Source organism: Eulemur rufifrons, chromosome 24 (assembly GCF_041146395.1).
Source record: "Eulemur rufifrons isolate Redbay chromosome 24, OSU_ERuf_1, whole genome shotgun sequence".
Classification (NCBI taxonomy): domain Eukaryota; kingdom Metazoa; phylum Chordata; class Mammalia; order Primates; family Lemuridae; genus Eulemur; species Eulemur rufifrons.
The window spans coordinates 31,037,388-31,064,398 of record NC_091006.1 but is presented as its reverse complement, the minus strand read 5'-3'; the positions used below and the strand labels follow the sequence as shown (position 1 = coordinate 31,064,398).

General features: G+C 37.1%; 1 protein-coding gene across 2 annotated transcripts in view; it reads left to right on the top strand.

The window, feature by feature from the left end:
- The first annotated feature begins 5,998 nt into the window (after positions 1 to 5,998).
- EXOC1 (exocyst complex component 1) overlaps positions 5,999 to 27,011 on the top strand; it is a 50,616-nt gene continuing 29,603 nt past the window's right edge. For both annotated transcript variants that reach the window (XM_069458569.1, XM_069458568.1), the window contains exons 1-8: positions 5,999 to 6,162; positions 10,804 to 10,937; positions 14,292 to 14,422; positions 17,567 to 17,726; positions 22,153 to 22,340; positions 24,340 to 24,567; positions 24,763 to 24,895; positions 25,548 to 25,657. In XM_069458569.1, the coding sequence (XP_069314670.1) occupies positions 10,814 to 10,937; positions 14,292 to 14,422; positions 17,567 to 17,726; positions 22,153 to 22,340; positions 24,340 to 24,567; positions 24,763 to 24,895; positions 25,548 to 25,657 (1,074 nt within the window). In that variant the 5' untranslated portion in view covers positions 5,999 to 6,162; positions 10,804 to 10,813. The remainder of the gene's footprint in view (positions 6,163 to 10,803; positions 10,938 to 14,291; positions 14,423 to 17,566; positions 17,727 to 22,152; positions 22,341 to 24,339; positions 24,568 to 24,762; positions 24,896 to 25,547; positions 25,658 to 27,011) is intronic.

Sequence of the window (27,011 nt, the reverse complement as noted above, 5' to 3'; positions counted from 1 at the left end):
GAAAAAAGTCCTGAAAGCCAGTTTACCTACTACCCGTAGGCAGTTTATCAGGCACAGCCCTCAAGGCAATGGGACACTTCTGTCCTTACTCCCTGAGGGCTTTCAAGCTGAGGAAAGGGAACTTCTTCCCACTTCAAAAGGTACAAAATGAGTGTAGGTTACTCGGAATGCCCTGAGAACATCAAGTCTCCACAGCTTCACATTTCTGCATTATTGTGCACAGTAACAAGAGTGATCCTCTGAGGAAAGAATTAACTTCTGTAAATCATCAATATTTACTATTCTTCACCTTTTTTTTTTTTTTTTTTTTTTTTTTGAGACAGGGTCTTGCTCTGCTACCCAGGCTGGAGTGCAGTGGCATGATCATAGCTCACTGCAGCCTTGAACTCCTGGGCTTCAGGCAACCTTCTTGCCTCAGTATCTCAAGTAGCTAGGACTACAGGTGCATGCCACCACACCCAGATTATTTTATTTTATTTTATTTTTTGTAGAGATAGCTGGAAAGATGGAGATATTAACTCAAATGGAGAAAACTGGGGGAGCAAGTTGTGTTTGGACATCTCTCGTGTACCATTTTAAATCCTCCCAGACTCCCCTCTTATTCCAGGTGTTGCTGCAGTGACCAATTCTGTGCAGGCATCACCTGGCTTCTCTCAAAGGCAATATAACGACACCTTGTCTCTCTCACTCCCCACCCATAGCATGGGACATTGCATCTCACGTCATAGCATGGAATACCTGCAGAAACCAGCCCCACATGCATATGCACAACTAGAAGAATATGGTGAAACTTGGACCAGTGGCAAACAGGAGCCAGTGTATAAATGCTTTCCTCTTTCTCCACTCCAGTGCAGAGTTCTGAGATGCATTTCACAAGGCTTCTCAGAAAGTACCATAAGGTCAATCTACTAGTTACCCGTGGCAGGAGTCAATTCAATAATGTATCCTTGAATTGGCTTTTCCTCTGAACCCCAATCCTATTCCCTGGACTCATATTCTCAAGTAAACTACCAGCATGCGAGACTTTATCTTGGGCTCTGCTTTCACAGGAAGGCAGGCACCAAAAGTGGCTTTAGTAAGCCAATTCTTCAGTATGGAATTTTGGAGACGGACCCTACAACACTGATCACAAGACAATAAGGACCCCTGCTGGTGGTAAGTGGTGAGTGGTAAACTGCAAGTAGTGATAACCCCTGGCATGCAATAGGGCCACAATTACTAGGACTCTCAACATAGTATTAATACATTGGAATGAGGTACAGGCAGAAGATGAAGCATTGGATTATACTGTGGATATGGTACTTGAGCATTATGGAAGCAATTATAATTATAAGGCAGGCTGACTTCTGTTACCTGCTTTGGAGATCTTAATAAAAGGAAATAACAGGCTCAATTCATCCAACTATCAAATCAGAGTACACTGTGAAAGCCAGAGGGCCTCTAGGGCAATGCAGCCACTGAGCAGACCATGCTGAAAATCAGCCCCGGTGTCTAATCATAAGAGTTGCACGGATGCAAAGGAGGCCAAATGCACAGCCTTGAAACATCAGCTGTGTCAAAGCCAGGACCCTAATAGAAAAATTACACAACTTTTAGATCTAGAATGGGGACAGTTGTATGGGCCTTATAATCTTAAATCCCCAGACTTTTTTCATCCTCTACACCAAGTGTTTTCTTCTTCTTGATAAAAGAAAGCGGTCTTTTCTTGTCTGGAAATGCTGCAAAGAATAGACCTGAGGCAAAGGCTTCATAATAGCACCTAATCTTCCTCAATATCCAACCCTGTTAACCACCACTAGACTATGTTTCCCAGAAGTAAGGATGTTAGAATGAACTTACTATAAAACTAAAGTACACCCCACTTGGACATGTTGCCCAGAAAGGCTGGGGTGCAAGTTGCCCTAATATTGAGGCCATTTTTCCAGCAGATCTTATGCTGCTAGAAGGATCTGTGACAGATAAGAGCACTGTGTGAAATCTCTGGAAAGCACCAGTGAGACAGTTGCAGCACAGTTCCCTGGAGTTCTGTAGGGCCATGCCTTCTGAGGCAGAGAAGTAATCTCCCTTGGGAAACTAGAGCTAGATGTTGTCAGTCCCACCAAATCATAAGTGCAAAGGTGCAGAAACAATCTATTGACATATGGAATCATATAGGATCTAGCCCGAGTAGGTCCAGAAGACACAAGTAAATTATAAGAATGTGCAATTCAAACTCCCACGGCACTTACTTTTATAGCATTGACATCTCTTCCTCCACTCACTCCTATGGCCTCTCGGGAGTTCTTTAGACTACCTAACACAGAATAAAACATTGGAGCCTGGTTCACAGATGAGCTGGCACACTATGTTGGTGGGTAGTTAAAATCTGACTGCTGCACTTTAGCCCCACTCGGGGATAGCTGTAAAGAGCGATAGCCTGTGGGGGGATCTTTCCAGTTGGCAGAGCTTGGAGCAGTGCATTTTATTGTTTGCTTTATATAGAAGGAGAAAGGGCCTGAAGTAAAAATATTCGCAGGCTCCTAGATTTTCCTTTCTTGCCTACAGTGACTCTGCCAACATCCACAATCACCAGAACTATAGCAGTCTTGATCAATGTTACCTCAAACAAGAAATCCATTTTATAGCCCAAAAATAAGTGACAATATACACACGACCATAGAAGTCACTGTTAATCGGATATTGCCAGACCCTTCATCAGTTAGATGCAGCTAGCCTTCTAAAATGGTGGAATGGTCTGTTACAGGCTCAGCTAATACACCTTCGTGGGCTTGGGGCATGATCCTACGGGATGTGGTAAGTGCACTGAACCAACCAACAAGAGAGCCTCCAACAGCTAAAGACATGGCTCCCAGAAACCCAGGGATCGGAGCAGCGTTGGTTCATTTTATTATCACTCCCAATGATCCACTTGCAGAATTTGCATTTCCTGCCTCTCAAGTTTAGGCTTTGCTAGATTGCAATAATTGGTTCCCCAAGGGTTGAGGTGGAGAATGCTTCCACCAGTATAGAATTCATTGCACTTGAAACTCTCACTATCACTTGGTCACTTTGTGTTTCTCATGGCAGTGGAGCATCTGGCAAAGTAAGGAGTTACTATGCTGGTGGGAGTAATCGACTGTGATATGGAATTGCTGCTACACAATAGCAGTAGGGAGGAATGTATCTGGAATCCAAAGAATTCACTGTGGCTTATCTTGGTGTTTCTGTACCCACGGATAAATTGAACAGGCAATTATAGCGCTCATGGCTCAATCAGAGCACGGAAAATAAAGGCTGAAGGTCTGGGTTACTCACTAGAGAAACAACCTGGATCAGCTGATGTGCTAGCCAACAGTGAGGGAAAGTTTGAGTGGGGAGTGGAAGAGGGAGTTAATGAACACAAATGTGGTCTTGACATCAGTGCAGCAGTGGAAACTGAAGCTTATTCTATGAACTCTGTTACAGTAAGTCCTTGCTGAGATTGTCGCTGGCCATCACCTTGAAGGGACCTTTGTGAAGGACTGGACTGAACGGAGGGCACAAGAAAATCACAGTGGTGCAAATAGTAGACTGAAATGAACACCTACTGTGCACCTTCTGTCACCACTTCAAATCCCTTCAGCCTCTTATTCTAACCAGTGCTGCAGCAACCTGCTCTGAGCAGGGTTTGATGACCTTTGAGAAAGAGCAACATGACAGCATCTCTCCTCTCACTTTCAGCCCCAGCATGTCTCTGATGTGGGAGCCAGCTTGGCATTAAGTGTGGAGTAGTCAATGCCTAGGAGCACTAACCTTCCATCAAAGGGGCAGGAGCCAACATAAAAATGCTTCCTCCATTCTTGCCTTCAGTGGACAGTTCTGAGACTCATTTCATAAAGCTTCCTAGAAGGTCCTAAGAGATTGAGAAAACATTCAAACAATGACCAACTCAATTACACATCCTTAGACTGCATCTCCCTCTTCCTTGTTTCACTTCCCCTTCCTCTTCCCTCACTTTTGCTCACTGGGGTCAAATCCCCAAATAAACTATTGCACATAGGCCTCTTTTTGGGGGGAATCCAGGAGAGGAGTGGAGGGAGGAGAATTTAATTTTTGGACACAAGTTTGAGATGGCTATAAGACATCTAATTGCAAAGGTCAGGTAGTGGGCAGTGGACACACAAATCTGAAATTCAGGGAAGAGGTCCAGGCTTCTGAAATACAATTCATTTCCCAACTCTGAGGATGGCTGTAAACATACAGGTAAATAAAAGATAACAGGACAAAAAAAACACATGCAGTTGTCACATAAAGAGTGTCCACAGTAAGTGTTCTTGGACCAAGCAGGAAGGACCTAAGGGGTCTTTGTAAAGATAGGACTAGATCCTGCTCTTAAAGGGGAAGTCATTTGATGAAAGTGAAAAATATTTCAAGTAGCATTGACTTAAGCATATTAATCTTAGTGACAAACAGTTCCCTGCTATTTCTGCTACTTTTTCCAGCAAATTATTTCTTCAGATAAACATTGAAAGATACTTTGCACAGTTCATTTGTCTCAGTGAATCCATTCCTAGCAGAGTGAGTTCCTCCCTCTTTTGCATTCCCATGGTACTTTTGTCTCTTTTTCTCTACCTTCATTGTTGCGTTTTCCTCAGTAGGCTGTAATTTATTCATCTATTTAATTCTGTCTCCCAGTGGGTGCGCCCTCCTTCTGAGTGGGATCCCTGTCTTTGTATCTCCAGCATCTAACACAATGCCTGGCATAGAGGTGGCTCTGGTTATTTGTCAAATGAATAAATGCATGCATGAATATATTCCTGCAGCTTCTTGCAAAGGACTGTGTTGAGCAGGAGCAAAGAAATCATTCCTTTGAATTTTCAGCACACTTATCGGACCTGCACCTCTCTTTGGTCTCTTCTTTTGTGTCCTATTTTTTATATATTTGTATATATACCTTGTCTAATTTTACCATATTGTGAACTCTTGCAGGGTTGGATTCATGCCTGAATCTCCTCTGTACCTGGAATCAAAGTGTCTGGCATAAAACAAGTCAGGAGGATAGAATAAATAAATCATCTACCTTGTAACCAGCAACATTGGCATCATTTCTGCCTCTCAGATGTAAATGTGATAAGCATCGTGGTGTTAAGATGCAGACTCTGATTCAGTGGATCTGAAATGGGCCAGAGAGGCTGTATTTCCTTAAAAGCTGGTCCAGGGACGACACTTTGAGTACCGAGATCATGAAGGCAATGGTTCTCGATTGCAGCTGCATATTAGAATCATCTGGGAAGATATTAAAAGTGTTGATGTCTGGGTCTCACTCCCAGAATTCTGATGTAACTCACTTAAGATTTTCAAGGTTTAGGCCTGGCACGGTGGCTCACGCCTGTAATCCTAGCACTCTGGGAGGCCCAGGCAGGCGGATTGTTTGAGTTCAGGAGTTTGAGACCAGCCTGAGCAAGAGCGAGACCTCGTCTCTACTAAAAATAGAAAGATTATATGGACAGCTAAAAATATATATAGAAAAATTAGCCGGGCATGGTGGTGCATGCCTGTAGTCCCAGCTACTCGGGAGGCTGAGGCAGGAGGATCGCTTGGGCCCAGAAGTTTAAGGTTGGTGTGAGCTAGGCTGACGCCACTGCACTCTAGCCCAAGCAACAGAGTGAGATTCTGTCTCAAAAAAAAAATAATAATAAGTTTTCAAGGTTTAAGTAGCAAGTATGTAGAGTTAACGGAGCTTTACATATGCAAAATAGAAAACATTTACTCAAATCTCTTCTTAACTGAATTGCTGCAAATATCTGAATAAATAACTCTTCTAGAGAAAGTATATACCACACAGCATCAAATCTTCACCAGCCCGGTCTTTCAGTATTAGAAGCCCCGCCCCTGCCTTTCCTTGACTCGCCCCTCCAGCGAAGCCTTCACGCGCCTCGCCACGCCCATCGGGTGACGTCCCGCCCCCTCCGCGTCTATTGGCCGCTCCCTTATTCCCGGGGCCTCTTCTTCCTTCTCTACAAGGTCAGCTTCCGGCGTGGAGTTTGTCACGTGCCCGGATATGGGAAGTGGTAGGGGAACCGCGGCTTCCCGTTCAGCGCTTTGTTGAGGGGCGAATCCTAGTGGCAGTGGCCGCCCGGGCCCCATCCCATCTCCGTGTTGGAGGACCCGCCTCGGCACAGCCGGGCTCGGTCCGGCCTTGCGGTAAGCCTTCGGCCGCGGCTGCCCAGTAGTCCTGGTGGTGGCGGACAAACGGGCGCCAGAGTCTGAGGCGGCTGCTCGGTCCTGGTGCTCTCTCTGTGCCCGGGGTTGGGCACGGCTCCCTCCGTTGTCAGGCTCCCCTACCCTTCCTGGCTAAGATGCTAAGTTCTGTTGGAGCATCCTCTACCTCCTTGGGTTTGGGTAGAATACGGAGCGGGAGGGGCAATCTTCACACGCCCTTCTACGGTTCCGGCCATCGGAACCAGATTTCATTTGTGCGAAACATCCCTGATCGTACGCTTTTGGTGTTGACCAGGAGAAGAGGGTGTAACAGGGCCTCCCCCCTTGTTCAAATCCACCCTTTTTTCTAAATCTCTTAAGTGCATTTCCCTATCTCCATGCACAGTTTTCTCTTCTGGATAACAATGCTCCATGCGGTAAGATATCGCAACAGTATTTGGGGCCCAACCCACATGGGCACTCAAACTCAGCAGCTATTTGTCACACAGTGTAATGGTGCAATGGAGTTTAAGGAAACAAGAACCAACAGAGAGTAAGCAGTGGCTGTCTCGCTTTGGAATGTGGTCAGACATGGGTTCTTAGTCTTCGAAAATGATTTTAGAGGACCTCTAGTGATATCTTTATTGACTTACGGAAGAGTACTGTAAAGATTGAAGAGTTAATCACTCGCCTCGTAGAATGTCGATACCATGGAAGCACGAGTCGTCTTGTTTATGTTCCCCACTGTGTCCTAAAGCATTGCCTTGCACTTAACAGACATCAGTATTTGCTGAATGAATGGACACATCCTGCTTGTCATTGTGTTCTATGTCCATTCTCTCTTGTTTTATCACTTACCATACACTCAGTCGTTGCTTCCACCAAAGAGGGTCTATGTGGTATACGTTGGTCACTGTTAGTCATTCATTTGACCAGTTTTTACTATTCAGTTCAGGTTACCTCAACAGGTATTTGTTAAGTACCCACTAAGAACAGAAAACTATGATAGAGCAAGCATCCCTCTTCCTTCTGTCTCTCTTTCTACCTCTTCTCTCTCTCTTTTTTTTTTAGCGACAGGGTCTTGCTCTGTCACCCAGGCTGGAGTGTAGTGGTGGGATCACAGGTCACCACAGTCTCCAATTCCTGGGCTCAAGCCATCCTTTTGCTTCAGTCTCCTAAGTAGCTAGGACTACAGCCATGTGCCACCCCATCTCAGCTAATTTATTTTATTTTATCTTTATAGAGATGGGGTCTCACTATATTGTCCAGCATTCTCTTTCTCTTTTAAGAGAGTACTTGAGATCCATGAGCTTACAATTTTATGAGCCAATTAGACAGCAAGTGCTCGATTGTTTAGTAAGTGCAATAAGTGCTGTAGAAATTTAGAGGAGAGATCAATTTGGATTAAAGATCTTTAATCTTGAATCAACTTCCTGTAAATCATAAAGTGTAATTAAGCTTTGGATAGGGAGGAGATAATATTCCTTGCATGGAAAAGTGCCTAAGCAAAGATTTAAAGCCCAAAATGAACAGAGTACTTGGAGTGGAAAGTTCATATTGGGGAACATTAGGAAAATACTGAGTAAGGGCTTAGTGTGATGGAAACTATGCTTTAAGATTATGTGGTTGTTGTTCAGGGTCAGGGAAGCTTGCAAAGAGATAACCAGATGCTATGGTGTTAACTTAGGTACAGCTGATATGAACCAGGGTTAGTGTGTTGGCAGTGGGAAAAGAAAGGAAGGAATAAATTAGGTGTAGATGGGGGAAATCACAGACTGTGGTAGCAGATTTCATGTTGGTGATGAAGGAGGGAATCAAATATGATGGATTTTGAACCTGGGCATTTGCATACTGATGTGAAAGTTGGAAAGGGGGAATCTTGGAGGAACTACAGCTGCTGTGTTATTTGGTGCTGTCATGTTAATTAATTTAAGCATTTATTAAATGCCTACTTTGCCAAGTTCTAGGAATACAAAGATGACTAAGACATGGTCCTTGCCTGCAAAGAACTACTTTTAATGGGGGATAGAATACAACTAGCTAGAAAATACAATTCATAAGCACTTTGATATCAGAGTAGAGGGGAAATGTTAGAGGAGTAGAAAATAAATTATTCTTTGTATGTGGGAGGGAAGGAGAGACTACTTCATAGAAGAGGCAAATTTTAGCATGGCCTTGAGAGATGAGTTGGAATTTACCAGGGAAAAAAAGAACTGCAAGAAAAGGAAATTACATGAACAAAAGCCCAGAAAAGTAGAATGTAGAAAAGTAGAAAAGTAAAATGGCCAGTGTCTAGTAAGGCTTGGGCACAGGATGGAATAGTTCTCTAATACAGTGTCAAGGTCCTAGAACGTATCAAGGGATTAGCAATATGGTCACTTTATAATAGGCCAAATGGAGGTTAGGTTGGGCGAAGGTATAGAAACAGAGAAGAAAGAAAGCAATTGGGGAGAATTGTACTTTATGGCTTCTATATTCTCTGCAAGGTAGATAGTGAAGTCATTTGCAGAGAGGGAGGAGGCTGACACTAGAGTTGGGGGCTGAAGGAGAGTAATAAGGATTTGCAATAATAGTCATGGGGAAGCCATCGAAAGGAAGTATTAAAAAATTGCTGAACAGCATTGAAAGTCCAGGTTTGACTGGATTTAGATATTTGTAATGCATGCAATGGGCATGGATATGTTGCTTTTTAAAGTGGCATCTGGTTGCCCAAGAGAAGTGGAGAAAAAAATACAGTTTATGGAGACTGATAAAAAACAGGATGAACTGCTTCAACCAGGTAAAATAATTGAAGGGGATAGTATGGATGTAGACGTGGTCCCCAACCTTTTTGGCACTACGGACCATTTTCATAGAAGACAATTTTTCCGTGGACCAGGGAGGCAGGGGGATGGTTTTGGGATGATTCAAGAGCATTGCATTTATTGTGCACTTTATTTCTATTATTATTACATTGTAATATATAATGAAATATTCATACAACTCACCATAGGTTGGGGACCCCTGGACCATATAGGGAAATGAGCTGTGCCTCCAGGCTAGGTTGGGAAAGAAGTAAGCTTGGAGAAGCCAGATAGATTAAGAGAACAGGAAGGAGGGTGGTGTCAGAAAGAAAACTGAGATGAGGGAGAAGAGGGGTGGAAGTGGGAATGTGATTTTTTATGAGAAAAGCAATTTTTGGAGTTGGAGCAGAGATAGAAGTTGCACAGATTGAGTAAAATATAGGAAAGATCTAGTTTACAAAAGTGTCATTGTGTTATTAAAATGCATTGTAAATCATTTATTTAAAACTCATAATTTCTTCATTTCCCATAGAAAGAAACAGTATTTTAGAATTTAGTACCCTTGGCAAGCTCACATGTATGAGATACTACACATTTACACTGGAAAATAGTAATATATACACACAAATATGCAAATGAAAAATAGAGATTTTTAAAAAATACTTGAACTTAAGTTGGTATTTGAAAGACACTGAGTTAGATGAGAAAAAGTAAATATGTGGAAACCTATTTTTATAACAGGTTTATTGAGATATTCACGTATCATAAAATCCACCCTTTTCAGTTGTATCATTCAGTGATTTTTTTTTATTATATTCACAAGATTGTACAACCATCTCCCCAGTAAGAAACTCTATACCCATTAGCAGCCATTCTTCCTTCCCCTCTGGCCCCTGGCCACTACTAATCATGCTGTCTCTATGGATTTTCTCATTCTAGACATTTCATATAAATAGAATCATACAATATGTGATCTTTTGTGTTTTGCTTCTTTCACTTAGCATAATGTTTTCAAGATTCATCGATGTTGTAGCATGTGTCAGTACTTCATTCCTTTTTTTTAATGGTCAAACAGTATTCCACTGTAGGGATATACCACATTTTGCTTATCTAGCAGTTGATGGACATTTGGGTTGTTTCTACTCTTTGGCTATTGCAAATAATGCTGCAGTGAACATTCATGTACAAGTTTTTGTGTGGACATATATTTTCAGTTCTCTTGGGAGTGGAATTGCTGGATCATATGGTAACCCCATGTTTAACTTTTTGAGAAACCACCAAACTGTTTTCCAAAATGACTACCGTTTTACAATCCTACCAGGATTGTGTGGTAGTTCCATTTTCTCTACATCTTCAGCAACATTTGTTATTTTCTGTCATTGTGATTTTAGCCATCCTAGTGGGTGTGCAATGGTAGGTATCTCATTGTGGTTTTTGCTTTGCATTTCCCTAATGGCTAATGATGTTAAGCATCTTTTCATGTGCTTATGACCATTTGTATATCTTCTTTGGAGGAAATCTTTTCAAATCTTTTATTCAGTTTTTAACTGGGTTATTTCCTTTATTGTTGAGTTGTAAGAGTTCTTTATATAGGAAACTATATTTAAGGACTGAACATGGGTTTTAATTTTTTTTTTAAATCTGTGTGTTATAATACTTGGGGAGCACTTCCAAACATTTTAGAGTTTGATAACACTGGTTCTCTAATTTCATTTTCTAATTTACAGCTTTATATTTTTATGATGTAGGTGTATTAATGTATTAAATCATCAAAATAAGATCATTTTAATCATAAATGGGGCAGTATAAGGTGAGATGATTTCGAGAAAGAGCTTAATATCTATACTCTGAATTTTTTCAGCTGAGAAAAGATGACAGCAATCAAGCATGCGTTGCAAAGAGACATTTTTACACCAAATGACGAACGTCTGCTCAGCATTGTGAATGTCTGCAAAGCAGGAAAAAAGAAAAAGAACTGCTTTTTGTGTGCCACAGGTGAGTATTTAATAAGGGAAAGGTAACTTGTTTGGTATTTTTTATTCCTTACTGGAATAAAATATTGTTTTAAATATTCCCATTGTCTCTGTAATTGGAAAGTTGTTGGGTCAACAAATTAATTTCTAAATTGTTTTTATTAAATACTGAGTAGATATAAAAAATTTCTATCACATATGTATATAAGGTGTAAAGACTAAACATACAGTGAACATTTGTGTACTCACTTCTCAGTATAAAAAGAATATTCCATTACTTTTGAAGTCTGCTGGGTGCCCTTCCTTGATCCTATTCCCTTCCCCATTAAGAGGTAACTGCTATCATGAATTTTGATTTACTATTTCCTTGCGTTTCCTTATCATATTACCATATTTATGTTTGTAATTTCAAACAACATAATTGTTTGGTCTTGCGTGTCTCTTGCCATGTCCGTGACTTTACATAAAGTGAATCATAGTGCATATATTCATTTGTGGCTTCTTTCAGTCAACGTTATGTTTATGTTCATGAGTTTTATTTTTATTCTTTCTACAGCCATAATTCTTTCATATTCACTGCTGTGTAGTATTGTACTGTATGAGTGTACCACAATTTACTTACCAATTCTATAGTGATGTACATTAGGTTTGTTTCCAGGTTTTGCTATTCAGATAGTGCTTCTGTGAATGTGTTTTTTCTTATCCTCTGGTATACACAGGCAAGAATTTTCTAGGGTAGATACCTAGATTTAAAATTGCTGAGTCACAGGTACGTGAATTATCATTTCTGCTCTAATACTAAATTATTTTCAAAAGTAGTTGTTCTAGGTATGTGTTTTGGGGTCTACACATCCTAGTCAACCCTTGGTTTTAAGGGAGGGCGGCTTGTTTTGTTTAAACTTTGCTTTAGCATCTGATCTTCTGAACACTTGGTTCTGACAGACTGTTAATTGTTGCCAATCTGGTGGGAGTGAAATAGTATCTTACTGTGGTTTTAAATTGCATTTCCCTAGTTAATAATAAGATTGAGTATCTTTTCATGAATTTCTTAGCCTTTTAGTTTCCTTGTCTGTGAAGTTTACCATCTTAAGCCTTTTGCTCATTTTTTAAATTGTGTTGATTGTTCTTTTACTGATTTGTACAAGTTCTTTGTATAATCTGGATACTAATCTTTTGTTGGTTGTATGCACTCCAGTTTGTGGCTTGTTTTTTTACTTTTTATAATGGCTTTTAATGAAAATTATAATTTTAATTAAATAAAATTAATCAATCTTGTCCTTTATGCCCTCCCCTTTTTATGTGTTTAATATATCCTTCTCATATATCTTTTACTCAGTCATAAAGATATTCTCCTATATTATCTTCTAAGAGTTTTATAATTTTATCATTCACATTTTAGTCTTTAATTGGTCTGTGTCCACATTTGTAGTGATGCATATGATTGTGTCTGAGTTCTCTCTTATATCTTGTTTTTGTTTTATTTTGTTTTTGTTCTTACTCTTTCACCTAAATTTTAGAATCAACTTGTCAAGTTTCAGATTTTTTTGGGATTTCGATTGGAATTGTTTTTAACCTATAGTTCAATTTGGAGAGAACTTGCATTTTTATGATATTGAGTCTTCATGTCCATGAACATCATGCAGCTCTCCATTTACCTAGGTCTTTCATAATGCCGTTCTATAAGTTTCATTATTTTCTCTAAAGGTTTTGCACATATGTTATTGGATTATTCCTAGGTATTTATTTATTCTTAGATTTTTTTGATACAATCATAAGTAATAGCCCTTATTAACATTAATACATTTTGTAAATCATTTGTTGTTAGAATCCTGAAATGTAGTTGTTTTTTTATATGGATGTTTATCAATCTTTCTAAAATTTCCTATTCTAATTATTTGTCTGTAAATTCTCTGAAAGTAGTGATATTTTTTCTACCTTCCTTTATAGTCTTTGTATTTTTTATTTATCTTTGTTGCTATAGGTTGCTAGTTAGGACCATCAGTACAGCTTTGATCTCAAAGGGAATGATTTCACCTTTAAGTATGATATTTGCCATAGGTTTTTTTGAGCTGTGCTTTACAATATTAAGGAAGTTCCCTTCTATTCCTGGCTGCTTATGCTTTTTTTCTTTCTTCTTTTTTTTTAAATTATGAATAGATGTTGAATTTTATCAAGTGCTTTTTATATCATTGAGATTATCATAATTTTCTCCTTTGATTTGTTAGTGTGGTTAATAATTGTACTTGGTTTTTCAAATGATAAATTGACTTCTTAGAATAAAATATGCCATTGATTATACCATATATTATAATTTTAGGTCCTACTAAAAATGCTATAATATTGCTTTGATTAAGACTTATCCTGATTTCAGAGATTTTTAAATGTGGGGGGAAAAGTACATCTTAGATTTGATGAAATGAAGTATTATCCTTTGTATATACGCTTGGTTTGCCACAGTATTATATTTGTTTTAAGATTTTGCATCCACGTTCATTAGTTACATGGTCCTGTAATTTTCTCTTTTACACTATCTTTGGCTTTATAACCAAAGTTACAAAATAAACTGGAGAGCATTCCGTCGTTTTCTATATACTGGAATAGTTGTGTGTGTTTGGAATGATTCATTCCTTGAAAGATTGGCAAAAGGTACCAGTAAAACTGTGTTAGACTAGTTTATTTTGGGGGGTGGGGGTGGTGAGAGGAGATTTTTTACTTACCAGTGTAATTTCTTTAATAGTGACAGAACTTTCTGTATTTTCTATTCTTGAGTCAATTTTGGCAAGTTACATTTTTTAGGGAATTTTTAGGGTTTTTTAGGGAAAACCACCTACTTTTCAAATGTATTGACATTCACTCTAGTCCACCCTCCATTCTGCTTCCAGATTAATTTTTAAAAATTGGAAATTAGAAGATGTCATTTCCTTAATTAAGATCTTTTAATAACAACCCCCAACAAATTCAGATAAAGGCCCTTTATGATCTGACCTCCCATCTTTTTTAGTAACTTCATTTCTATCCACCTTATTATATGTACTATCTATATTGAACTATTTATTGTTGTTCTTTGAAACGGTGTTATGCTCTGTCAGGCCTCTCTGATTTTACATATGTCAGTTCTTTAGATTTTACCTCATATTCTTCCTTTAAAACTGGTCTGAAGATTTATTTCTCAAAGAATCTGCCTCTGCCTCTCTTGTCTGATTATATGAGTCTATTAGGATTCTGTGCATTTATTGGCATAGCAGTTTGTTGTAAAGTATTACACCTGTTTTTGTATCACATACTAGGCACCCAAAAGCTATATTTGCAAAGAGTGAATGAAGAAATGAGTGAGAGAAATAATATTTCTAACGGAAGTGTGTGTTTTACTCCACAGTGACAACTGAACGCCCCGTGCAAGTGAAGGTGGTCAAAGTTAAGAAATCTGATAAGGGAGATTTCTACAAAAGGCAGATTGCTTGGGCCCTTCGAGACCTTGCCGTGGTAGATGCCAAAGATGCTATCAAAGTATGTTTTTCTTAATTCTTTGACCTGTGTTTAGGAAGCGTCTTTGATTTTTTATTATATAGTATTTTTTATTCTAAGATGATCTAAACTTGTTTTGTGACCACTGGTCTCCCAGCTAACCAAAAATTAGTCTAAAATGTATTATTCAACCTTCCAACCCCCAACTCCTGGACTACTAACAATAAGTACATATATATGTTTATTTCGTTGTTTTTGCTTTTTTAAAGCTACAATTATGTTTGTACGCAAGCTATATAAGCTACAGTAAAATAAAGAAAGTTGAATAAGGTGATAATCATGTTAAAGGAGCAACCACCTATATTCCTGACAGTTCAAGGCTTTCCACAGCAATACTCTTTTTTTTCAAGGAAACCAAGCAAAACTCCTTTGATTAAATTAGATGTTTCCTCCTCCTCTCTGACTCTGCCCCTCATCTTCCTTTGCAGCCCAGAGGCCCCTCCAGAGCACTAGGGAATACTTGTACCACATCCACCTGTACTGTTGATGGGACTAATAGCAGGGCTTATGCTAATGAAACTATAGGTGCCCTTTGAACTCTACAAGTCTCATATGTTTATTAAAAAGGCACAAAGAGTCAAAAAAAACCAACTACCTTTGTAAAACAATCTGATAAAATTCTGGTTTTACCCTTACCTTGGTACGGACCACTGAGGTTCAAAAGTCTGGACAAAATGACAGGTAGTTGAGTCAAGTGCAAAAAAAGCAGCAAAAATAATTTTAGGAGAGTCCTGCATAACTGCACAATTCAGATTTCTTCCAAATGCAGATAATGCCTTTTCTTTAAGTATTTTAGGCAAACTGGGCCTTTGCTTTTCCCTAAAGAGCACCCGATGTTTAGGAAAATGTGGAATGTGGAAACAGGCTTTGACAGGTACTTTGAAGAGGGAGGGGAAAGAAAGAAAATAAGAATGGAATGTTTAAAAAACAGTTTCATAAATAATTTCTGTTACCATGGGGAAGGATCAAGGGTGGAGACTTTTTTGGTAGGTTTCTGTTTAACAGAAAATACTTTTAAGGGCTGTATAAAAATGTACCTTTATATAAATGCCTTTTTCCCTTCAGTAATTTTGCACTTCATAACCCTGTTTACTTGCATAATTCACTAACATTGCCGAATGCTTATTTGAATGCTTTCTCACAGCTGATGCCTCATTGCTGACTTGCTTAATGGATTTTTTTTTTCATTTTATGTAGGAACGTTGGTGTGTGCACACTATATATGGATATAACACATAAAATTTTTATACATAGTCTAACATTAGCCATTTAGTATCACACATTGATTTGTGTGAGTGGTGCCACTGGAGCACTCAGCTTCTTTTATGGCATTATGGGAAATATTCCCAGGGAAGATATCATTTCCCATCAAGTTTCATATTAGTTGCCAATACGCTTAGATTTTTTATAAGTAATAATGCAGTTATTATACCTTTTCATTATAAATGCAGGTTTTTAATTTCTTGATGATTCAATTCTATTATTAAGCTATAAATTGAACTAATTATTCTATGCTGCTGTAATATGATTATTGTATCAAAGATCAAGTCCTGATCCCTAAAATATTTCAATTCCTCACAGTGAAAGTCTTACATAACCTTTGTTCCCCCTAAATAACTTTTTTTTTTTTTTTTTGGAGACAGAGTCTCACTCTGTTGCCCTGGGTGGAGTACAGTGGCATTGTCCTAGCTCACTGCAACCTCAAACTCCTGGGCTCAGATGATCCTCCTGCCTCAGCCTCCCAAGTAGTTGAGACTACAAGTGTGTGCCACCACACCTGACTAATTTTTCTATTTTTGGTAGAGACGGGGTCTCGCTCTTGCTCAGGCTGGTCTTGAACCCCTGACCTCAAACAAACCTCTTGCCTCAGCCTCCTAGCATGCTAGGATTACAGGCATGAGCCAGCACACCCATCCTTAAATAAGTCTTTAAATGAATCAAATATATTATTATCCTTTTACCTTGTAGAACATTAAGAATATTTGAGCCAATTTTTTAATTCCTTGGATGTGAAGAAAAATATATACATCCATAAGTTTTTATTTTATATGTAATAGTTAAGTAGTTCTACATTCAAGGGTTGGGAATATTAGCCTGGTGTGGAATTATCTCTGTAACCTGGCTTAAGAGCCATGTAGAAAGCATAGTGTCATTCTCTCAGAATGGTTGAGCTACTTTATCACTTGAAAGAACTTTAAGGCCCACCAGCATTTTTGGCTTTTGAACCACTTTAATCATCCTGTATTTTCAAAATAGAAAACAGTTAGGAGCAGTCCTTGCTTTTCACCTCATTTGTTCTTAGAAAGTACACCAGGATGTATATTATATTTTTCTCATATGTTACAATTAGAAGATACAGTCCTTATTAAGGAGTTAGTAGCAAAGCACAGTTATGAGTAATAGTACATTATCAAAGAAAAGGTGTAATTCTAAAACTCCATAGGCAATTTAAAAAGAAAGATTAGGTCCACATCAAAACTAGAGACCATTGTCATCTTACTGATGAGGAAACTGAGCCACAAAGCCACTAAGTATATAGCCTGTCACATATTTGAGACCATAGGAAGAAGAAGACCACAACAGTTGTTGTTTTTCATATAGCTTCTTTTGGGTAGTAAGCAAAGTTTTTGCTATAAATTGAGTTCTCCGAACCCTTCTCTTCAAGTCACTTCACTGACTTTTTTTTTTTTTTTTTTTTTTTTTTGAGATGGAGTCTTGCTCTGTTGCCTAGGCTGGAGTGCAGTGGTGTGCTCAGAGCTCATTACAATCAACCTACAACTCCTGGGCTCAAAAGATCCTCCTACTTCAACCTCCTGAGTACCTGGGACTCCAAGCGCGCACTACTATGCCCAGCTAATTTATAAAAATTTTTTGGTAGAGACAAGCATCTTGCTATGTTGCCCAGGCTGGTCTCAAACTCCTGGCCTCGAGTGATCCTCCCATCTCAGCCTCCCAAAGTGCTGGGATTACAGGCATAAGCCACTGCCTGCAGCCTCACTTAACTGACTTTTAATGATCATTTTTTTCTAAGAACAGCTTCAGTTCTTTTTTTTTAATAGAGATTTTACATTAATAGTGAAAAGGGATATGATCATAAATAATATCTTTTGTATATTTTTATTTCAGGAAAATCCTGAATTTGATTTACATTTTGAAAAAATATATAAATGGGTTGCCAGCAGCACTGCTGAAAAGAACGCATTTATTTCATGCATTTGGAAATTGAATCAGCGATATCTTCGGAAGAAAATTGATTTTGTGAATGTTAGCTCACAGCTTTTGGAAGGTAAAGTTAAATAAAAATGTATATGTAAAATCAAGTGGATCTTTAAGTGATTATATAATTTGATATTATTCAAAGTAATTAGAATACTGAATTGCCTTATATTGTAAGGAAATTTAAAAATAATTTTTATGGCAGAAATGATGCTTGTTCATTATAGAATATTAATACATTAAATTAAATAAATAAAAATCACTTATGAACTTACTCCCCAGAGGAAACTACTGTTAACATTTTGTTATATATTTTTCTATCTTTCTTCTTTGCCTATTTAAATACTTTTTTAAGAATGAAAGAAATTTACATTCTGTTTTCTAACATGTTTTTCATATAATGTATTATGAACATTTTTCATGTTATTAAATACTTACCCCAACATTATTTTTAATAATAGCATAGTATTCCATTATATCGAGATACTATAATTTATTTAACTAATCATTTATTTTTAATTTTCCAATCTTTGCTTATTTTAAACAGCTCCAGGATGAATATCCTTGTAGCAGTATTTTCATGCAGTGTGTAGATATAGCGCTTAAGAGCACAGCTCTGGAATCAGACTGCCTGGGTTAAAATCTTGGCTTTGCCACTTTCTGGCTATGTGACCATACATGGTTACTTAGTCTCTGTATTTCAATTTCCCCTATCTCAGAAATAGAGATAATAATAATATCTACCTCATAGGGTTGTTATGAGGATTAAATTATTTAATATACAAACAAGATGAAAACAGTGCCAAGTACATAGTAAGTGCTCAATAATTAGCTATTATCAGGATAAAATTCTTAGGTATGAAGTTAATTAGGATATTTTTGATCAATGTATCTTTAGGAATGTTACTGTGTTACAAGACAAAACTCCACCATTATCAAAAATGTACAATGAGAGTTTATACTTTTAAAATTCCTTTCATAAAGACAAACATTATAAGAAAATAGTTCTGTATGCCTTATGGATATAATTTGCATTGTATTCTTTATCTCAAAGAAAGCAGTTTAACAGCTAGTGTGCAGGTGAACAGAGTTGCTCCTCTTTGTTGAGAAAAAAACTGAAATTTGTCTGAAATTGTATATTAGCATTTAAAAATAGAACCTTCTGTTCTGTCAGGTTGAAACATCTGAAATGGCCAATATTCAGCTATTTTATCTTACAAAAATGACAGTTTCAGATGCTTCAAACTATTAATTTATTTAGTCACTTGCCTCTGTCACTTCTGTTTTATTTATTCCTTTTTAGTTTGGCCATGGACTTTTATCTCCTCGAATGTAGTATTCTTTCCCGGCACTTACTAATTAACAAGCCTGCTACTGGTTTTAGGCTTGATGCTGGGACGGGCAGAGGCAAGTTCCATCTGACAGACACCAGTAGGGCTGGGCTTATGTGGGAGCCCACAGGGTGCCATCTCACCAACATTGGTCCCCAACATCTTGGCAATTGAGTGCGTTGAAGGAATGACCTTCAAGAAAATTATGGTAATTTTTCATACCTTGAATCGTGGTTTAATTTACTTTGAATGGCTTTTGCTTTTTATCATTTCAGGGTTGAAATTCTGATCAGTCAATGATTCACAAGCTTGCTGTTCTGTTTTCAAATATTATGTATTTCCAGATGTTATTTATTGCCTAAGACATATCTTAAACCAATACATTTCATTAGGACAGTCATATGGGAAAATACATATTCTACCTCGATCTACCTCATTAAGAAATATTACCAAAATCAATAAGAAGAGTATTGCTGTTTCTGAAACTGAAGTATCTAACTTTAAGGGGGGAAAAAGGCATTTAATTTTTCAGGGCATAAAACAAAAGTGAAGATATGTTCATGTTTATAAACATTAACTCTAATTGAAATCAATTTTAAAAATACTGAGAAGAGTCTTAAGAATCTTATTTTCAAAATCACTTTTTATAGATCAATAACCGTTGCTTTGGTTTAGTGGAGTTGAGGGAATAGCTTTATTAATGTCTACAAACTTGTTTTAGTTGGCCTTGAAATCATGGCCATTAATTCTCATTTAAAAAAAAATGTCTCTAAGCTTTGGGTGATAATTAGAAAACAAATAAAAAATTATTACTACCACCATTTAAGAGCTCTATCATTATCCAAGATTATAGACTTTTCTAATTATAAATGCCAGCAGTGGCAACTTTGGTAGTTTTTGTCAGTGACGATTGAATGTTTGCATTAAATAATTGGAGCTTCTCAGAGAATAAGGTTTTTAAGAGAGACTTTGTTAGCAGTTAAAGTAGAGTGAAGTCATTGTATGGCCTTTTCTTTTTCATTCTTTTACTTGCAGCCATATTTTAAAAATATCTTTGACTTGAATCCTTAAATGCCAGCTGGAACTGATACCTCGTGTGCTTTTTTACTTGACTCAATCTTGTCCTTTCTAACAGTGTTTTGTGACTAATCCTTTGTGAGGGAGTGTCTGGGTAAAGCTTTTGGGCCTTGAGTAATATAACTAGACTAAATGCATGAGTCACAACTGACCTAAAAATAATACCCAGGAAATGATTTGTTTTCCAGTTTTCTAAGAGTTGGTTAGTGCTGTGGTTAGTGCTGTTTTCTTAAAAGACTAAGAGAAAATAGAAAGATAAAAGTATTTTTAGTCACTATCAGAAAATGAATAAGAAATAAACACTGGAAATTTAGCTTCTTATGGATCTTTCCACTTTGTACTTGATCTTGATGATGTCTTTTGAACCTTAATTTAGCATGAAGTTCAAATGAAATATGGGTAGTATTTTAAAAATTTAAACCTGTATACTTTTCTACCCAGCTAATACTCTTTGCTTACTTTCCTCTGCTTTTTTCATACCTTTTTACTCTCCAGAACTGCCTAAAGTTACAGAAGGTGCGTAACACCTTTTCTTCTTATTCTATTCCATATGTTTTTATTAGTTGCCATTGTTATGTACTGTTGGTTGCATATTTTATAAAATTATGTACAGGGACAAATTTATTATTTATAAAATCCATATCATAGTAAAATTAATGATAGTATTTATTATTGGCTACCAAAAGACATTTCATGGGAGAGAAAATATTTCTGAAGCAATTATTTTGATCTTTTAAAATATTTGTTTATTTTAAATGCCTATTTGTGTAAGGACCTGTACAGAATGATTAGGGCGGTCCGTGCCCCCTAAGTGGCTAATACGTGGTCACACTTGGCAGTTTAACATTTTCACAGTGAACTGAAATGGACTCATTCAAAGGACAAGGAAGGAGCTTGGTGATACCTCTCTAAAGAACTTATATTTAAAAAAAAAAAAAAAAAAGAACTTATATTCATATACTGTAATCTGTAATTGCCTTTGCCAAAAGTTTAGTCCTCTCCTTTTTTTTCTGGGATGTTACCTAAATCTGCCTAATGTCTTATTATTCTTAAGAGTAAATCCATTGTTACTTCAAATTAGCTGTGTTTTGTTCTGGGACAAACGAATGTATTTCAAATTATGCTGAGTATAAGTATTCATTTTCATATAAAATAATGAAAATATCTAGAGTTTGTGATTTAAATCATGTCCCAGTAAGCCAATGAAATCAACAGCTTTTTTTAGAGTGGGAAAATAATGTCTTAGTGCTGAAAAATGATTTCTTTCATTTTGCCCTCCCAGCCTCAAGCTTTATATAAAATGCCCACATGCTAAGTGTATTCTCTCAAAGAAATGAACTGAAACATTTATCAGAAAACACTTCAGATTTGACCTCTTGGTCTTTTGTTATGAGGCATGAAAACTATTTAAATTTTTATCATTTCAGTCAGCTATGTTGTGTTCTCATATCAGAGTTATCGAAAAAGCTTTTATAGCTCATCTTTAGAAATTGTGTCAATGCAAATGACATTTTTTTAAACTAAGAAATGGAAAAGTCAGTTAATATTTTCAATGTCTAAAATAAATTATGGATTGTAGATGCATTTTTCATTTTAATTAAAAGTTATTTGAACGAACAAAATATAACAAAAATGAAAAGAGTAAAAATGACAAAAGAAAAATGTTACCTGGGAAAAAAAGGAAAGCAAATTGTTTTCATGTGTATTGAATTCGTAGTAATTGTTTTATTAGGGCAACAACCACCTCAGGTAGGAACAAGCAGTTAGGTTTATTTCCACCTGTTTTTGTGTTTTGTTTTTGTATTTTAGATCAATTGTGTTTGGGGAATTGTGATGAAAGCCTGTTTTAACACTTACAAGTCAGTGTGTTAGACTGCATGCTTGTTATTTTTTAGGACTTTATTACATTAACATGAAATTCTTTATAAAAATAAGTTTTTTTCCTCATATATTTTGAATCATTTTTTCCTATTTTTCAGCCACTAAATGTAACCTGTGCTTAAAACTGATCTTACCTAGCTATGAGTACCATGTCATAGTTCTTCCTACTTTTTGACTATTTTATTTTGAATTTTTACCTTCTTTAAGAGTCTGTTCCAAGTGGAGAAAATCAGAGTGTGGCAGGAGGTGATGAAGAAGCAGTAGACGAATACCAAGAATTAAATGCAAGAGAAGAGCAGGATATTGAGATAATGATGGAAGGCTGTGAATATGCAATCTCTAATGCTGAGGCCTTTGCAGAAAAATTGTCCAGAGAGCTGCAGGTGCTAGATGGGGTAAGATTTGCTTATAATCTATGAATAAGTGATTCATAGTGGATTGGAAGCTGGTGATGTTCATATTTTACTACCTCAGCACTTAAGCCTTTATAGACAACTTATTGCTGTCTTTATCTATAAGCACATTAGCAGCTGCCATCGGTGTTGCACTGTTCTTGTTCAAAAGATAGAACCATTCCTATTAAGCCAATGAAGGCAGTTGGCTGAGGTTCTGGATTTTAGGAGGTTCTTGATATAAAGTAATGGAAGTAAAAAGTAGACAACCAGAAAACATCTTGGGGGTTGATTGCTCCAGCCTCTGAAACACTTCAAAAGAGCTCAGTGCCAAAGAATAGCATTTTTTGGTTTGAAAAGAAAACAGGGATGAATTAGAAAGAATGTTGGCTGAAATAAGTGAATCATTTACCAAAAGGGAGCAGAGTAAGTGTGGTGAAAACAGGAGAGCCAGGAGAAAAGATCTTTGACTTCTCCACTAAAATATTTTAGCATAGAGCCTTTTAAATTGTATGCACAGTTTCTGAGTCTGTAATCTAAATGCAGAGAACCACTTATGTGAGAATAATCTAAAACAAATCATTTGGGCTTTTAAAATTTTGTTTTGTTTTTAAGAAAAGGTAAGTATTTGAGAAATCCCTTATAGAATAAGGAACATTTTAAAGACTTAAAAATTTTTCATGTTTTATACATATAAGGTACAGAAGTCATGGAATCTAAATTAGGCCTAGAGAGATTATATGAATAGTCCAACCTTACAAATTTATAAAATACACTGGAAGCAAAGCTTAGACGAGATTTCAAAGTGTCAAAGTGGGAATTTTCCTGGGCAGATTCAAACCCCAGTTCTGTTACTTAAGAGATATCAATGGGTTCTGAGCCCTGCTGTCTTTGAATTACTATGAATAGTATATAAAATAATGTGTGAAACCACAACATCAACTGTACAATATGATTTTAATTTCTTGTCCAAGTTTTTTAATCATACTATGTTACTTGCCATCTTAGTATGGCTTCGTGATTTATATTTTCCATTCTAATTAATATTGTATATATGTCCCAAGTCGTCATATTGCTTTGCAATTTAATTTTGCATTGGGCAATTTTCTTATTTCAGGGAATTCAGAATCATTTAAAACTGTGATCCCTAACCCCTAGGCTGTGGCCCATTACCAGTCTATTAGAAAATAGGCCATGCATCACCACCTGAGCTCCACACCACACACACACACACACACACACACACACACAAAACACCCCACCCCACCCCCCCCACCCCCGTCCTCAGTCCATGGAAAAATTGTCTTCATGAAACCAGTCCCTGGTGCCAAAAAGGTTGGGGACCGCTGATTTAGAAAATAGTGATATGGAGATGGTAATTCATTACTACTTTGCCTGGAAAAAAAATCCAAAGTTGCAAATGAAAGAGAAAAGAAAAAAGATAATAGAAGGCTCTATCTTTTGGCCACATGCTCTTCCACTTCTTATTAGTACCAATCACACTACAGTTATAAATTAGTTTCAAAATGGTATACAGGATTCAAAGACTGGTACACCACTGCTACCCTCTCACCTAAGATATTACAAAAGTGATTGTGCTTTTATTTAGGGTTCCACAAAGATGTTAAGAAGACTAGAAAATTTCAGTAGCTGGTAGAATTGGAAGATATGTTACAAATGACATGGCCTACGGCCCCTAAATTTCTTGAGAATGTGCCATTACTGATGACACATTCTGGGACAGAACCCTACTTGTGTCGTCTGTGGAACTATAAAATACTAAGGCATGGTACCTAACCTTGACATTGAGGCAAGTGTCCCATCATGAAATACTGTTAAAAGGTGGAGGAGCATAAACATAAAGTGATAAGCCAAAGTAGATGGGTACATGTGTATCCATTTTTGTTGTTCAGGTTTCAGAGAGATTTAGCAACATTTTATCTTTATACTTCTTTTACACATTTAAATAACATGAGGTGTTTTCTTGTCTTTAACTTTGTAGGCCAACATCCAGTCAATCATGGCCTCTGAAAAACAAGTGAACATCCTGATGCAATTGCTGGATGAGGCTCTAAAGGAGGTGGATCAGATTGAGTTGAAACTGAGCAGTTACGAGGAAATGCTCCAAAGTGTAAAAGAACAAATGGATCAGATCTCTGAAAGCAACCACCTAATTCATCTTAGTAACACTAATATTGTAAAACTCCTGTCCGAGATAGAGTTCCTTGTGGTAAGTGTGAATTACCAACGACAACAACAAAAAACCCACTAATGACAATATATAAAACCCACTTGCAAACATTTCCTAATTTCCTTATGAGAACAGGATTCAAAATAATTTCAAAGACTTAGTGATAGAATTGAGTAACGTCTGTAAATTTCCCAAAATTACATGTCCAAATTGTATATTTGGCATATATTCCAGAACCACATGGACTTAGCCAAAGGTCACATAAAGGCCCTTCAGGAAGGAGATCTTGCTTCTTCCAAAGGTATTGAGGCCTGCACCAATGCTGCTGATGCCCTCCTGCAGTGCATGAATGTAGCTCTTCGACCAGGTATGTTTGTTGGAAGTGATAACAATCTAACCAAGAATTTGAAACTAATCCTGTAACTTGGTATAAAGATTTTGACAAGAAATGCATGGGACACGTGGTTTGGGTTACATCATTAGCTACTCAACAAGTTTCACAGATTGCCCAACTTATTTCTGTTGACACTGAGAACTTTTTCACTTCATTTCCTTCTGACTTCATTTCCTTCTCACTTCATTTCCATCAATGACTCTAGTTAACACCATGATCTTTCTTTAGTACTGTCCATAGAACCTAGCACAAAGTAGATGCTCTGGTTAGACCAGAGAGCATAAGGTTTTTCTAGGCCGTGGTTTCAAAACTTGAGTGTGCGTCAGAATCACCTGGAGGGCTTGCTAAAACATAGACTGCCAGGCCCCATCCCGAGATTCAGTAGGTCTGGGCCCAGGTCCTAGAATCCACGTTTCTAACAGCTCACAAGTGATGCCGAGGCAGGACCACACTTTGAGAACCACTGGGCTTTACCATTTTTTTCTCCTGCTTACTTTTTATAAAGCAAATGAATAAACTGGTAAAACTGAGTTCTTCAAAACTTTAGACATGTTTAATGTTTCATTGAACATCAAGGAAATCTCTGTAGCCATTACATCTGTCAAGAAACGTCATTCTGTTTTAGGCCATGACATGCTTTTGGCGGTCAAACAGCAGCAGCAGCGTTTCAGTGATTTGCGAGAGCATTTTGCCCGGAGACTGGCCAATCACCTCAACAATGTTTTTGTTCAGCAGGTAATTTCCGTTTATTATTAAAACTGGCATGTTGCTGTAGTTCACTTACATATTACCTAAAACTTAAATTTCCACAGAAAAAAATTGATGTGTTTAACTGAGGTTGCAATAAATTTCTTCACACGTTTATTTGATTTTAAGGTTTTTAAATATGTGCTTATTTGCTTATGAGATGTACTTTGGGCTTAGCTACCTCCTTAGGTAGGTAGTCTAGTTCCTTTAGGCTGAACTCTCTGATTCTAGAAATCAATAAATAACTATGTATCAATTGCATATATCATTTAGACATTCTTATTTATAAAAGTAGGTCCAAACTTGTTATATGTTTACTGTTGGACCTGTTTGATTTTTCACTATTTTGAGGTGAGAATCAGGACTTGACTTAGTGTTTTAAATGTTTCATAAGCTCTATGTACTTATATACATAGTATACATATGAGAAAATGACTATAGCTCAACTGTGAACTTCAGTTGATTTAATCTTTGTATAAATGCTTTGCCTACTCTTTTATATGGAAAGGAATGTTATAATTAAGGATATGGTAATAATGTTAACCATATTGAAAGCACCTTAGAGGGATTTGAATAAAAAGCATTTTAATATCTAGCATAATGAAATAGGTTTCTTATGGTTTTTTGTCTCTTTTATTCCTTTTATTTTATTAGGGTTACTGAGTGAAAAAAATTGGGGGGTAATCTTGTTCATCTAGAAATGCTATTTGAAAACATTGGATTCTTAGTTTTTACTTGGCAATATTCTAAAACAATTGTATTCACTGTATTTTATTTCCAATTAGTTTACTCAGGCCCTCCTTCAGCTCTATAACAGGTCCTACTTTCTTTCGGTTCCTGTGAGTACATCAAATTTGGCTCAAGCTTCTCTAATTCCTTTTTTTAATTTTCTATAAAGTTTGCTAAACTTAACAGCAGCAGAATCTGTATAGATTATAACATAACTTACTGATTTAAGCTACCCGTTAACCACATTTGTAGCAGCTTTTTAATGGCCCATAGTAGATAAGAGTTTATTTTGGTTAAAAAGGCATTTAATCTCATTCTGCTTGCCTTTCTTTCTGTGATTTTTTCACCCATTTGTTCCTTCATTTATTTAGTAATCATTTATTTGCCAGGTGATTGAGGTACATACCAGACATTGACTTGGGGTAACTGAGAGGCTGATTGTGCCCTTGAGTAGTTCACAGTCTAGGGAAGGGAGACAAACAAATATACTCAGGAAGAATAAATGTTGTGTCAGTGGTACTGTGGGAAGGTAAAGGAAGACCACCTCACTAAAGCATGGGAGGGGGAGGTCAGGGAAGACTCGCTCAACATTTCACTTGACCTGAAAAGTGTC